Raw genomic sequence first — 13,283 nt, forward strand, 5'->3', positions numbered from 1 at the left:
GCCCGCAAGCCGTAGTTTGCCCACCTCTGGTTTACCAGGTCCACAACAAACTTAATTCTTTGAGATGGAACCAATATTGATTTCCCACTGTTAAGGATGGGATCCAGATGATTGAGTGGGTGTACAGTGAACTGGACATAACAGACGACTTGCCCACTCAGTAAGCAATCATCCAGAAACAGGAAGATATGAATTTACCTCTTCCTGAGATACACGGTCACTCGCCATTACCATGCATTTGGTAAAGAGCAGGGGGGTAGAAGACAGGCTGAAGGGCAGCATGATGTACTACTAGTGTCGGCCCACCACAACAAGCCAGAGAAACCTCCTATGGCTTGGGAGAATTGCTACATGAAAATAAATGTCCTGAAGGTCTAGGGCTGAGAACCAGTCACTGATTTAAGGCAAGGAGTATAGTTGCCAGGGCAACCATCTGGAAACTCATATCTGACGTATTTGTTGAGGTGGTGAGGATAGGTCTCATCCCTCCCTTGGGCTTGGGAATAAGGAAATACTGGGAGTAGAATCCCTGTCCCCGATGCTGCAGGGGGACCGCCTCCACAGCCCCAAGGCCAGTAGAGACTGAATCTGCTTGAGAAGCAGTCTCTCATGAGAGGGGTCCCTGAGGAGGGACAGGGTGGAGGGATGGAGAGGAACTGTACGACATTACTGGGTCTGAAGCATGTCTGATCAGGTTGTCTGTTGTAATCAAATCCCAACCACTGTAAAAGCAAGCCGGTCTGTCCCCAAACAAGGGGGCTGGTGAAAGAGGTTACCACTGGATCACTGTCCTGGACACACAACTAAAAACAGGTGCTTGCTAGATCCTAACATAGGGGTGTCAGGGAGTGGGGGGGGCACAAGAAGGAAGAAGACATGCGCCAGCTGGCTGAACCCCAGAACCAAAGGACCTCCTTCTTTGGGACCTGTGGATCTTTCTGCAGTAGTCCTGCTGCTGCACAGGAAGGGAGGACTGTCTCAAAAAACAACCTGAGCAGAATTGCTGTGGCTGCTGACCGCTAAACACCAAATATCAGAGTTAGCCTCAGAATCATCCTGGAAGGGGATTATGCTGCATCATGCTGCGGGCAATCTCCATAATTGGAGAACAGCACCTCCATAGAGTTTAATTCCCTTTGGGGACAAGTTCAGAGCAGGACGGCTTGCCAGCCAACTAGTTGCTGCCTCTACTAAGTGAGTAAATCAATGCGTCTTCTATTGTGCTCTAAAAAAGAGAAGCCATATCCTCTCTGCATTGCTCCAGAATATTCCTATCAGTAGGGACAAGTGGTCACTTAAGAGAGCAGTACCCTTGGCTGTTAAGGACTTGAATAGGAGGTCCAGGATCTTTAATTTTATCTTGTGTTGGTCCCATTACGTAACGGGATGGCTGAATGAACAAGTTCTTGTCTAGTTGATTTACTGCTAGTAGGCTGACACTTTTAGTCTACTTATGTAGGCAGTAATTAACAAGAACATAGCTTCTGTATTTCACAAAAATTGAACCCAGGAAGTTTAGAAAGGACAGTTATTTTGATTAACTATTATTGATGCCGATTGGAAACGTGTTTACATCACAGTATTTTCTTTAAGACACATTCGTGATGTCATTTGTAACAGTAATTCAACAAGATGTTTGATTTGGTATTTCTAAGCTTAATGCCAATGGTAATTAAACTTAAAAATATATTTCACAGTTTATTTATGGTGATAAGTTCTTCTTGAAATTTCAATTCTGTATTCCAGTTCCAGCAACATGCAGTTTTGTTCGCTGAAAGTCATCATGATCCGACACACCAAATGAACGCATTTCGAAAAAAGAAGTAGTATGTTAGTCATAACCCTACAGTCCCTGGATCTTTAAGTCACCTCAATCAAATAGGCTGAACACAGAAATAGAAAAGATACAAGAAATCTTTTTAAAGACTGTTCCTCTTATGCTGAACATGCAGACTATTACGCTAGCAATAGGGAGAGAAGCCTGTGGAGGATGCCCTAAACCACTGGTTCTCAAGCCATAGACTGTCTGCAGCCCAATTAGCACACAGCTGCAGTCCAGCTGTACGCTGAACAAAAAAACAATTCAAAGTCTGCTGCTCTGGTCTGGAAGGGGGTGGGGCCGGCTGAGGAGAAGACCACATCAGGCAGCCCTGCTGGAGCACGCCTCCCATCAGTGGGCCAGTGAGTGCCACAGGGAACAGGAGTAAGTTTCTGGGGAGGTTTGTGGGGGGGCTCTGGGCAGCATAGGCAAGAGAACTAGGGGTATGCAGGGGTGCTGCAACACCCCTAGATTTTACATGGGGATCAGCTCCTGGCCCTGCTCTGTGAAGGGGGTCTCTGGGAGGGGGGCACTGTGCATAGGGGTTTGTGGGGGAATTTGGGGAGGTGGCCCACTGTGGTTCTCAATACGTGGTCCACAATAATAAACAGGTTGAGAACCACTGCCCTAAACTGACTTTTCAGAAACATTTAGCATTAAGATTGCACAACCTCTGGATACCATCAGCTCAGTAATCTGTTCACACATTCTGAAAGTTTACAATGTAATAATATCCATTTAAAACATTCCACCCTACTTCCAAGTATCAGTGCAAGTATATTATGAGAAACCCAACTGATTTTAAAATACCAAAATATTTAAGAAATTAAAACCTCATCTATACTTCCGTACAGTGCTGAATTTGTACTACATGGCAACGTAATCCTAGTAACCCTCTGTATAGTTCTAAGTAAGACTTCATACACAATTCCTCTGTCTACAACACACTCCTAAGTATGCAAGCTGATTGGTTCCGTTAGTGCCATCCTGTACTGTCTAGAAAAGTACTGTAGCATCCCCCGTGAAATTTCACTCCCAAGAGCAGTTGTCATTTCCCTTCGGTCCTCTACTGCTTCCACCTCCCACTCCTGCCACAGTCTTTCATATATTTTTTACATTAAACATTTATGCTGCATGCTCCTTTTTCTTCTCTTTCTCCTCACGTATCACAATATACTATCTCTGAAAAAAATATACCTCAATTTAAACCAATGTAGGGTTAATACTCAACCTTTTAATTATCCCCACACTTGAGAAAACAAAAAATAATTAAACATAGCATAAAATAGAAAACAATACATAAGCCGTGTTGGAAATCTCGTATCCATCTTAATTAAGCTGAGCACAAAAAGGAGCCCATCTGTAAGCACTCTTCAGAAAGAAAACCATTTAAGAACTATAGGCAAGAACCCAGACTTCAGTAATATTTTATTAAATAATTTATGCATAGTATTTTGGTAACAAATACTTTAGATACTAGCATCCTGTAACAGTTTTTCATCTGCTAAAAAACCTGCTCAAGTTGTTAGAAAATAATACTATTGTTTTTCCATATTTGACTGGCATGAAAATTATTCTAAGTATCAACACAGTTTATTTTCAGTTCTGATATGACTGCAGATGACTCTTCTAGAGTTTCCATGTCAGTCATATTCCAGGAGCTAAACAGGATTAAATTTTTGTGCTGCATACATAAGAATATCCACAATACCTGTATCTGCTTCAGTAGTTTGGATATCTGTTTGCAGTTTAATTTCTGACAGGCTTGTTTGTAGGCAATGATAATTTCCTCAACAGTCACATTCTGGGCTGAAAACGTAAAGGGTAGAGATTAAGATTACATTGACACTCATATTTATTCAAACTCAGATACACAATAAACTGTGTGTCAGGCACTTACGTTGACGAAAGTGTGAGAGTTGTGTATAATTAACTAATGCTGTTCCCACCCAGAACCATTTCAAATGGCAAGGATATGAAATAGGCAATTTATGTTCAAAGCAAAATGAGAATTTAATTTGATATTTTACTGTAAGAGTTGAACAACTACATTACCAAAATGTATATATTGATCCTACACATTTTGTCTGTGCACTATATCGTGTTTGTGGACTTTGTTTTCTGTGTGGCTTTTTACCCATTTTATTCAGGGGGTCTCAAAGTCCCGGCCCGTGGACCATCTGTGGCCAGAGAGCCTCCCCACTGCACCATCTGTGGCCAGAGCACCTCCCCACTGCAGCCCGCGGAGGAGATGCTGCCAGCAATGTTGGCTGCAGGCGCCGCCCCCCGCAGCTCCCATTGGCTGGGGGAGATGGGCAGAGATACCATCACTAGTTCCCGGGCAGAGTCAGCCATGGAGACAGTGTAACTTTTTTCCATAATCATAGAATATCAGGGTTGGAAGGGACCCCAGAAGGTCATCTAGTCCAACCCCCTGCTCGAAGCAGGACCAATTCCCAGTTAAATCATCCCAGCCAGGGCTTTGTCAAGCCTTAAAAACCTCTAAGGAAGGAGATTCTACCACCTCCCCAGGTAACGCATTCCAGTGTTTCACCACCCTCTTAGTGAAAAAGTTTTTCCTAATATCCAATCTAAACCTCCCCCACTGCAACTTGAGACCATTACTCCTCGTTCTGTCATCTGCTACCATTGAGAACAGTCTAGAGCCATCCTCTTTGGAACCCCCTTTCAGGTAGTTGAAAGCAGCTATCAAATCCCCCCTCATTCTTCTCTTCTGCAGGCTAAACAATCCCAGCTCCCTCAGCCTCTCCTCATAACTCATGTGTTCCAGTCCCCTCATCATTTTTGTTGCCCTTCGCTGGACTCTCTCCAATTTATCCACATCCTTCTTGAAGTGTGGGGCCCAAAACTGGACACAGTACTCCAGATGAGGCCTCACCAGTGCCGAATAGAGGGGAACGATCACGTCCCTCGATCTGCTCGCTATGCCCCTACTTATACATCCCAAAATGCCATTGGCCTTCTTGGCAACAAGGGCACACTGCTGACTAATGAATATAAACAAGTCAAAATACCAAACAACTATCTGATGTCCACCTTGCTGCAATCCTGAATGTTTCACCTGCTCAGTCACTGAGGCCAAACATCAACAAACTGACAGAACTGAAGCACTGCCAGGTGTCTGGCAAACCCTAAAAACTCTCTGGCAGGAGAAGAATTGTATAAAGTTGTATGACAGTTTTATTATTTCTAAGAAATTCGAAATAAAAAATACAATATAAACATTTTCTTTTCTGAACACCATATTCAGTGATATTATTGGCCCGCTTGGAGGATTTGAGGACTGGCATTGGCCCTAAGGTAAATTGAGTTTGAGACCCCTGATTTTATTGCTTTAAAAATATCTCAACATAAAATCAAGAGCATGATATATACAGTTTTAATTCACACTGCCACCAACTGATATACATTTAGCAAAATATTGAGATAAAAAGGAAATTATTTAAGGCTGCTAGGCTAAGAAGTCTAACAAATAATGCATTGAACCAAAATACAGGAAAGATTTTAGAAGCCCCTTCCAACAGCAAACTAATGAAACTAGATTTGCAGAAATCTAAAAATAGATTTGCAAGGACTTCATAAATTTCACTTCTTACGATCCTATAGTATGACCTCCTGCATAACACAGGCCAGAGAATTGCATCCAGTGATTTCTTCTTATGAATAGTCTTTAATGTCAGAAGTTAAGTTTAGAATGGACCATCATGATCATCTAGTTTGACCTCCTGCACATTGCAGGACAGAGAACCTCACCCACCCACTCCTGTAATGGACACCAGTAACTCTGCCAGAGGTTAGAAGTCCTCAGATCATAATTTAAATGACAGAAAATCTGCCATTTACACTAGTTTAAACCGGCAAGTGACCCATGCCCCATGCTGCAGAGGAAGGCATGAAACCTTGTGGTTAAATTGGAGCTTATTTTAGAAACAGATGTAATCTTTAATGATTTCAAGTGATGGAGAATCAAAAGCATCCTTAGGTGACATTTCCAATGATTAGTTATCCTTACTATTAAAAATGTGCATCTTGTTTTCATTTTGAATTTTTCTGACTACAGCTCCTATTGATCAGATCTAGTTACGCTTTTGTCGGCTAGGCTAAAGAACCCTCTGCTATCAGATATCTTGTCCTTGTGAAGGTACTTTTAGATCATGATCACGTCACCTCAATCTTCTCTGATAAACTAAATAGACATAGCTCCTTAAATCTCACTGTGAAGAACATTTTCTAGACACCCCCCCAAAATCTGTAGTTCTTCTCTGAACCCTTTCCCATGTTCAACACCTTTTTTACAGTGTGGACACCACACACAGTATTCTGGTAGTGGTTTCACTAGTGTCATGTGAAGACGTAATACCACCACTTTACTCTTGATCAGTATTCCTGTGTTAATATAGCCAAGTAAAAGGTCAGCCCTTTTAGCTAAAGCATCATATTTGAAAAACTCAGGTTCAGTTGTTTATCTACAGGCCAAAAGTCCTTTTCAGAGATGCTGCTTTTTAGTCTGCAGTCCTGTAAATATGGCCTACATTTTTGTCCTTAGATGTATGACCTTGCATTTGACCATATTAAAATACAAGTTTGATTGTACCTAGATTACCAAGTGATTTGATAAATCATTAGTACAGAACTATTTCATTATTTGCCAAATTAACAATCTTTGTAGAATTTGCAAACCTCAGCCATGATTTTATATCTTCTTTCAGATTGTTGAGAAAATACTGAATAGTACTGAAGCGAGATCCATTCCCTGTGGAACCCCACTAGAAACACCCTGCTAGCTGCTATTTCACAATTAACTACACAGACTATCAGACAGACAACTTCTACTCTATTTAGTTGTGTGCAATATTGATTTTGCACAATGCTAGTCTGTTTTATTTTTAAATTAGAATGTCATGTAGGAGGACACCAAATACCTTACAAAAGTCCAAGTATAGTGTATCAAGCACACTTGCAATTTTGTCAAGGAACAACATGAAGTTCATTGGACAAGACCTATTTTGTCTTGTTCATTGTTCTTCTTTAAATTTCTAGCCTTTCAAGTCCTATATCACCTGTCACTGCTCTGGGTCAAGCTCCCCTTGCTGGACACTCACCAGGCTGCTGTGTTTGGACCAACATGCCAAGTCCGTGTGCTTTTAAGCTCCCTTGGGTCTGGGTAGGTTCTAGGTGCTCAATCTTTCTTTGGTCTCTGGTTTGGTCCTGGGCATAGATTCGTTTGGCACCCTTCTCAAAAAGGCCCTGCAGCCTAGCTGCCCTAGGCCCTAAGACCAGGGCCAAATCCCTCCAAGACTCCCCAGTAGTTAAGCATACCCTCTCCAGAGCTCTACCTTAGTGGGTACTCTTATTTACTGTTTAGCTCTTCGGAGACATAGCTGAAGGCAATATGTCAGACTTTGCTGAGGGATTTCTAAACCACTCACTCTTTACTTTTAGACAACACAAGTGATATATATGCCATTCCCTGCCTTGGTTCTCTGCGCACTCCTGAGCATTCTTTGGGACCTGATTAGTGTCGTTTCAGGGGTCCAGGTCCCCTCTTCTTGACTTCAAAAAGAGAATCCTGGTTCTGGTGTGATCAGCGACCTTGTCCTTATATAGCTTTCAGTACTCTCTCTTGCAGGTGACTTACCTAGTCAGCTTCAACCCCCATCAGATGATCTATTCTTTGATTCCCAAAACATCTAGGACAGTAGGGGTTTTCCTTGTTGGTACCAGCTCTTCATCCAATGGTGTTTCCAGTTGAATAGAAGGTCATCAAGGTTTATGCCCCATCACTCTTAATCCTCTGTTAGGTGCAATAATTTATTCTGACATGTCCTGTGTTTTAGCTCAAAATGGAGGCTACAGAGCCAAGGTGAAGGCACAGAACAGTTTTACAAACAAGTAGCTTTTCAGAACAAAATGGCATTTTCAGATTATACAGATAAATCCAGACATACACTTGTCACCCATTCCATTGTTTTGCCCATGCCTGCTGTCAGGCTAATTGGTGTATCTGCAAACTTTCAATAATGATTTATGTTTTCTCCCAGGTCATTTACAAAAGTGTTAAATAGCATAAGGCCAAGAACTGATCGCTGCCCCACCCCAGTAGAAATACACCTACTTAATGTAACCTCAATAAGGATTCTTTAAAATACAGCCAGCTCTCCTGGACTCCTTTCCCCCTCATGTTATTCTCCCAGGGGATCTTGCCCATCAGTTCCCTGAGGGAGTCAAAGTCTGCTTTTCTGAAGTCCAGGGTCCATACTCTGCTGCTCTCCTTTCTTCTCTGTGTCAGGATCCTGAACTCGACCATCTCATGGTCACTGCCTCCCAGGTTCCCATCCACTTTTGCTTCCCCTACTAATTCTTCCCGGTTTGTGAGCAGCAGGTCAAGAAGAGCTCTGCCCCTAGTTGGTTCCTCCAGCACTTGCATGAGGAAACTGTCCCCTACATTTTCCAAAAACTTCCTGGATTGTCTGTGCACTGCTGTACTGCTCTCCCAGCAGATATCAGGGTGATTGAAGTCTCCCATGAGAACCAGGGCCTGCAATCTAGTAACTTCCGTCAGTTGCCGGAAGAAAGCCTCGTCCACCTCATCCCCCTGGTCCGGTGGTCTATAGCAGATTCCCACCACGACATCACCCTTGTTGCTCACACTTCTAAACTTAATCCAGAGACACTCAGGTTTTTCTGCAGTTTCATACTTGAGCTCTGAGCAGTCATACTGCTCCCTTACATACAGTGCAACTCCCCCACCTTTTTTGCCCTGCCTGTCCTTCCTGAACAGTTTATATCCATCAATGACAGTACTCCAGTCATGTGAGTTATCCCACCAAGTCTCTGATATTCCAATCACATCATAATTTCTTGACTGTGCCAGGACTTCCAGTTCTCCCTGCTTGTTTCCCAGGCTTCTTGCATTTGTATATAGGCACTTGAGATAACTTGCTGATCATCCCTCTTTCTCAGTATGAGGCAGGACCCCTGCCCTCTCGCGCGCTCCTGCTTCCTCCCGGTATCCCACTTCCCCACTTACCTCAGGGCTTTGGTCTCCTTCCCCCGGTGAACCTAGTTTAAAGCCCTCCTCACTAGGTTAGCCAGCCTGCTTGCGAAGATGCTCTTCCCTCTCTTCGTTAGGTGGAACCCGTCTCTGCCTAGCACGCCTCCTTCTTGGAACACCATCCCATGGTCAAAGAATCCAAAGCCTTCTCTCCGACACCACCTGCGTAGCCATTCGTTGACTTCCACGATTCGACAGTCTCTACCTAGGCCTTTTCCTTCCACGGGGAGGATGGACGAGAAGACCACTTGCGCCTCAAACTCCTTTATCCTTTTTCCAAGACCTATCCTCCATGAACTTATCTAGTTCTTTTTTGAACCCTGTTAGTTTGTTTGCTGAGTTTGCGAAGACACCCTTATGGTTGGCTTTAGACCCATGCACTGGTATTATAATGGACAAGAAATTCATTTCTTTAAAATAAAGAGAATGTATGCCAAGTTTCTGATGCACAGGAAACTGCTGAATAAGAGCATTACATTAAACAATGCAGTTTATTTTCCATGGATCCAATTACAATGTAGTAATAATCCACTGGACTGCTGGGGCAGAATGATCCTCATTTAATTATAAAGGAGGATAATAATTTCACTAATATAATTGTCAGGAAGCACTAGAAATGTCCAGTTACATCTGCCACACACAAATTTTAATGCTTTCTCTGAAAGCCAAACAGGAGGAATTTTGGAAAATCCAGGTAGTAACAGGGTTCTGGTACACTAGGATTTTATCACTGCGTACAAGAAAGCCACGTTACAAGCATAATACAATATTGTTGTCATCCCTCTTGCTGCATAACAAGTATATGTCCAATATGAGGAGAATACATAACATCTCCCTCATAATAATCTATTTGTATTCCAATTACCATGACTCTGCAATTGCATAAGATTAGAGTGCCACAAGTACAATTAGAGTTTAAGAATATTGAGTCTGTTCACTAGGTAAGCCTACATACTGTAAAATGTATTTCCTCCCACCCCCAAACTACAGTTAGCATTGGTTTGAATTCCTCATCTGAGGATGAACAGCAGCAAGCTACTTGTGGTTCTAAGGTTACCTACGTATGTTTCATGCACATGAACAAGTCTGAGCTTCCTTGGTCCAAAAGCACTAGCGCAAACATGCAGCACAGAAAGGCACACTAACTGTCTGGGAAGATTCTGTTAAAGAGAACCTACGCTTTCACCCTGCTGTTTGAGGAAACATTCCTAAAATGACCAAGAACTGGTTTTGATTTTATTTTGTTTTAGTAAACAAGTTCATCTGACAGAGACCAGGAGTTTGTTTTAAAGACCATTTCCCTTTAGCATGATTTGTTTTCTGTGTGTAGGCTGCTTTAAAAAAAAAAATCTCTCTCTAAAGTGTTTTGTTCCTATTGTAAAAAACAAACCGTGTTTTTGCTTTAAGAAGGCTGCCTCGTCACTATTTACACCAATGGTTACAGACTCCCAAAGGTCAAAACCACAGCAGCCGAACCCAGCTGGACCCGTTGGGTAAGAACAGTTGATATGCAGGGCACTGTAGTCGAGAGCTTGGTCTCATAGTAGAAGAACTGCATAATTCTACCCCTGAATAGGAAAAAGCACAAGGCCTGACACACGAGGGATGCAGTCAGAGTCCAGAAAGGAGACGGAGGGTAACTGTAACTTTGCCATACACAGAGCCATTTATACAGAGTCACTTTTCAGATCAGGACTGTGACCTGTTGTGCTTTTGATTTGTAGTCCAGACATAGGAACACTTCTGCAAATTCACAAGCCTGGGTTTTAGTACACTGCAAGTCACACTTTTTCCCATCCTTTTCAGTTACTAATTGCTGCAACATGGTTACAGATGGACATTTGGCACAATGTTTTTATTGTTTGTCCTTTTACCCAGACCTTGCAGAACATTCAGGCTATTGCAAGTGTTTGGTAAATTTTCCATAGATCTGCCAGTGACATCTCAGCAGCTAAGAAATGAACCCTTCTCCCACAAAAACAAAGCCAGCAATCCCATACAGGCACTCCAGCAGAGGATCAATCACCTGCTGCAAGACAGCTGTGATTTTAACTCATACATTCATCCCAATTCATAGAATACTAGGGTTGGAAGAGAGTCGAATCCCCCGCTCAAAACAGGACCAACACCAACTAAATCATCCCATCCAGGGCTTTGTCAAGTCGGGCCTTAAAAACCTCTAAGGATGGAGATTCCACCACCTCCCGAGGTAACCCATTCCAGTGCTTCACCACCCTCCTAGTGAAATAGGGTTTCCTAATAGCCAACCTAGACCTCCCCCACTGCAACTGGAGACCATTGCTCCTTGTTCTGTCATCTGCCACCACTGAGAACAGCCTAGGGGGGAGGGATAGCTCATGCGGAGAGAGATAGCTCAGTGGTTTTAGCATTGGCCTGCTAAACCAAGGGTTGTGAGTTCAATCCTTGAGGGGGCAATTTAGGGATCTGGGGCAAAAATTGGGGATTGGTCCTGCTTTAAGCGGGGGATTGGACTAGATGACCTCCTGAGGTCCCTTCCAACCCTGATGTTCTATGATTCTAGCGCCATCCTCACTGGAACCCCTCTTCAGGTAGTTGAAGGCTGCTATCAAATCCCCCCTCGCTCTTCTGCAGACGAAATAACCCCAGTTCCCTTAGCCTCTTCTCGTAAGTGATGTGTCCCAGCCCCCTAATCATTTTCACTGCCCTCCGCTGGACTCTCTCCAATTTGTCCACATCCCTTCTCTAGTGGGGGGGACCAAAACTGGACACAATAATCCAGATGTGGCCTCACCAGCGGCAAGCAGAGGGGAATAATCACTTCCCTCAATCTGCTGGCAATGCTACTACTAATACAGCCCAATACGCCGTTGGCCTTCTTGGCAACAAGGGCACACTGCTGACTCATAGCCAGCTTCTTGTCCACTGTAATCCCCAGGTCCTTTTCTGCAGAACTGCTGCTTAACTAGTCGGTTCCCAGCCTGTAGCAGTGTACGGGATTCTTCCATCCTAAGTGCAGGACTCTGCACTTGTCCTTGTTGAGCCTCATCAGATTTCATTTGGCCCAATCCTCCAATTTGTCTAGATCACTCTGGACCCTATCCCTACCCTCCAGCGTATCTACCTTTCCCCACAGCTTAGTTTCATCTGCGAACTTGCTGAGAGTGCAATCCATCCCATCAGCCAGATCATTAATAAAGATATTGAACAAAACCGGCCCCAGGACCAGCCCCTGGGACACGCCGCTTGATACCGGCTGCAAATTAGACATCAAGCCATTGATCACTACCCGTTGAGCCCGACAATCTAGCCACCTTTCTATCCACCTTACAGTCCATTCATCCAATCCATACTTTAACTTCCTGGCAAGAATACTGTGGGAGACTGTATCAAAAGCTTTGCTAAAGTCAAGATGTAGCACATCTACTGCTTTCCCCATATCCACAGAGATAGTTATCTCATCATAGAAGGCAATGAAGTTGGTCAGGTATGGCTTGCCCTTGGTGAATCCATGGCAACTGTTCCTGATCACCTTCCTCTCCAAGTGCTTCAAAATGGATTCCTTGAGGACCTGCTCCATCATTTTGCTGGCAACTAAAGTGAGGCGGACCAGTGTATAGCTCCCCAGGTTCTCTTTCTTCCCTTTTTAAAATATGGGCACTATATTTGCCTTTTTCCAATCGTCCAGGACCTCCCCCAGTCGCCATGAATTTTCAAAGATAATGGCCAATGGCTCTGCAATCACATCAGCCATCTCCCTCAGCACCCTTGGCCACATTAGATCTGGACCTATGGACTTGTGCATGTCCAACTTTTCTAAATAGTCCTTAACCTGTTCTTTCACCACTGAGGGCTGCTCACCTCCTCCCATACTGTGTTGCCCAGTGCAGCAGTCTGGCAGCTGACCTTATCTGTGAAGACCGAGGCAAAGTAGCATTGAGTACCTCGGCTTTTTCCACATCATCAGTCTCTTTTTGAGAAAGACCAGAAGACAACATTGGGATAGTGTTTCTTTTTCCTACAAAGTTAAGAGTTCACTCCAAGGCCAAGTCATTCCTCTCATGAGGCCCTATGCAGGCCACAACACTACTGAAGAACATAAAACACATTTGCTTGAATAATAAGTCTACTAGGGTTGAACTGTGAAACACACTTCAAGAGTTTATACAGAGTACATGAGGGATTTTTCTTTTATTTAAGGCTGAGTTACTTGGACAAAAAACTTGGTTACAGATGACTCTTGGAGGGGTCCCTTCTCCTTCACTGGGTTTTTGTTCCCTCCCACTTTAAGGCCTACTCTTTATATGTAAAGCTAACTGCGAATGAATAAAGTTTGTCTGCAACAATTCAGCCTTTGGTGCCAATATTTGCAGAAATATTTCCTGGTTGAATTCCATCTTGTAGCTTAAT

The 13,283-nt window shown here is 43.4% G+C and overlaps 1 protein-coding gene across 2 annotated transcripts in view; it reads right to left on the minus strand.

The window, feature by feature from the left end:
* Positions 1 to 13,283, minus strand: part of PPP1R37 (protein phosphatase 1 regulatory subunit 37) — a 174,447-nt gene that overhangs the window by 115,281 nt on the left and 45,883 nt on the right. For both annotated transcript variants that reach the window (XM_048834331.2, XM_048834330.2), the window contains exon 2: positions 3,531 to 3,628. In XM_048834331.2, coding sequence (XP_048690288.2) covers positions 3,531 to 3,628 — 98 coding nt within the window. The remainder of the gene's footprint in view (positions 1 to 3,530; positions 3,629 to 13,283) is intronic.

Source organism: Caretta caretta, chromosome 23, assembly GCF_965140235.1.
Source record: "Caretta caretta isolate rCarCar2 chromosome 23, rCarCar1.hap1, whole genome shotgun sequence".
Taxonomy (NCBI): domain Eukaryota; kingdom Metazoa; phylum Chordata; order Testudines; family Cheloniidae; genus Caretta; species Caretta caretta.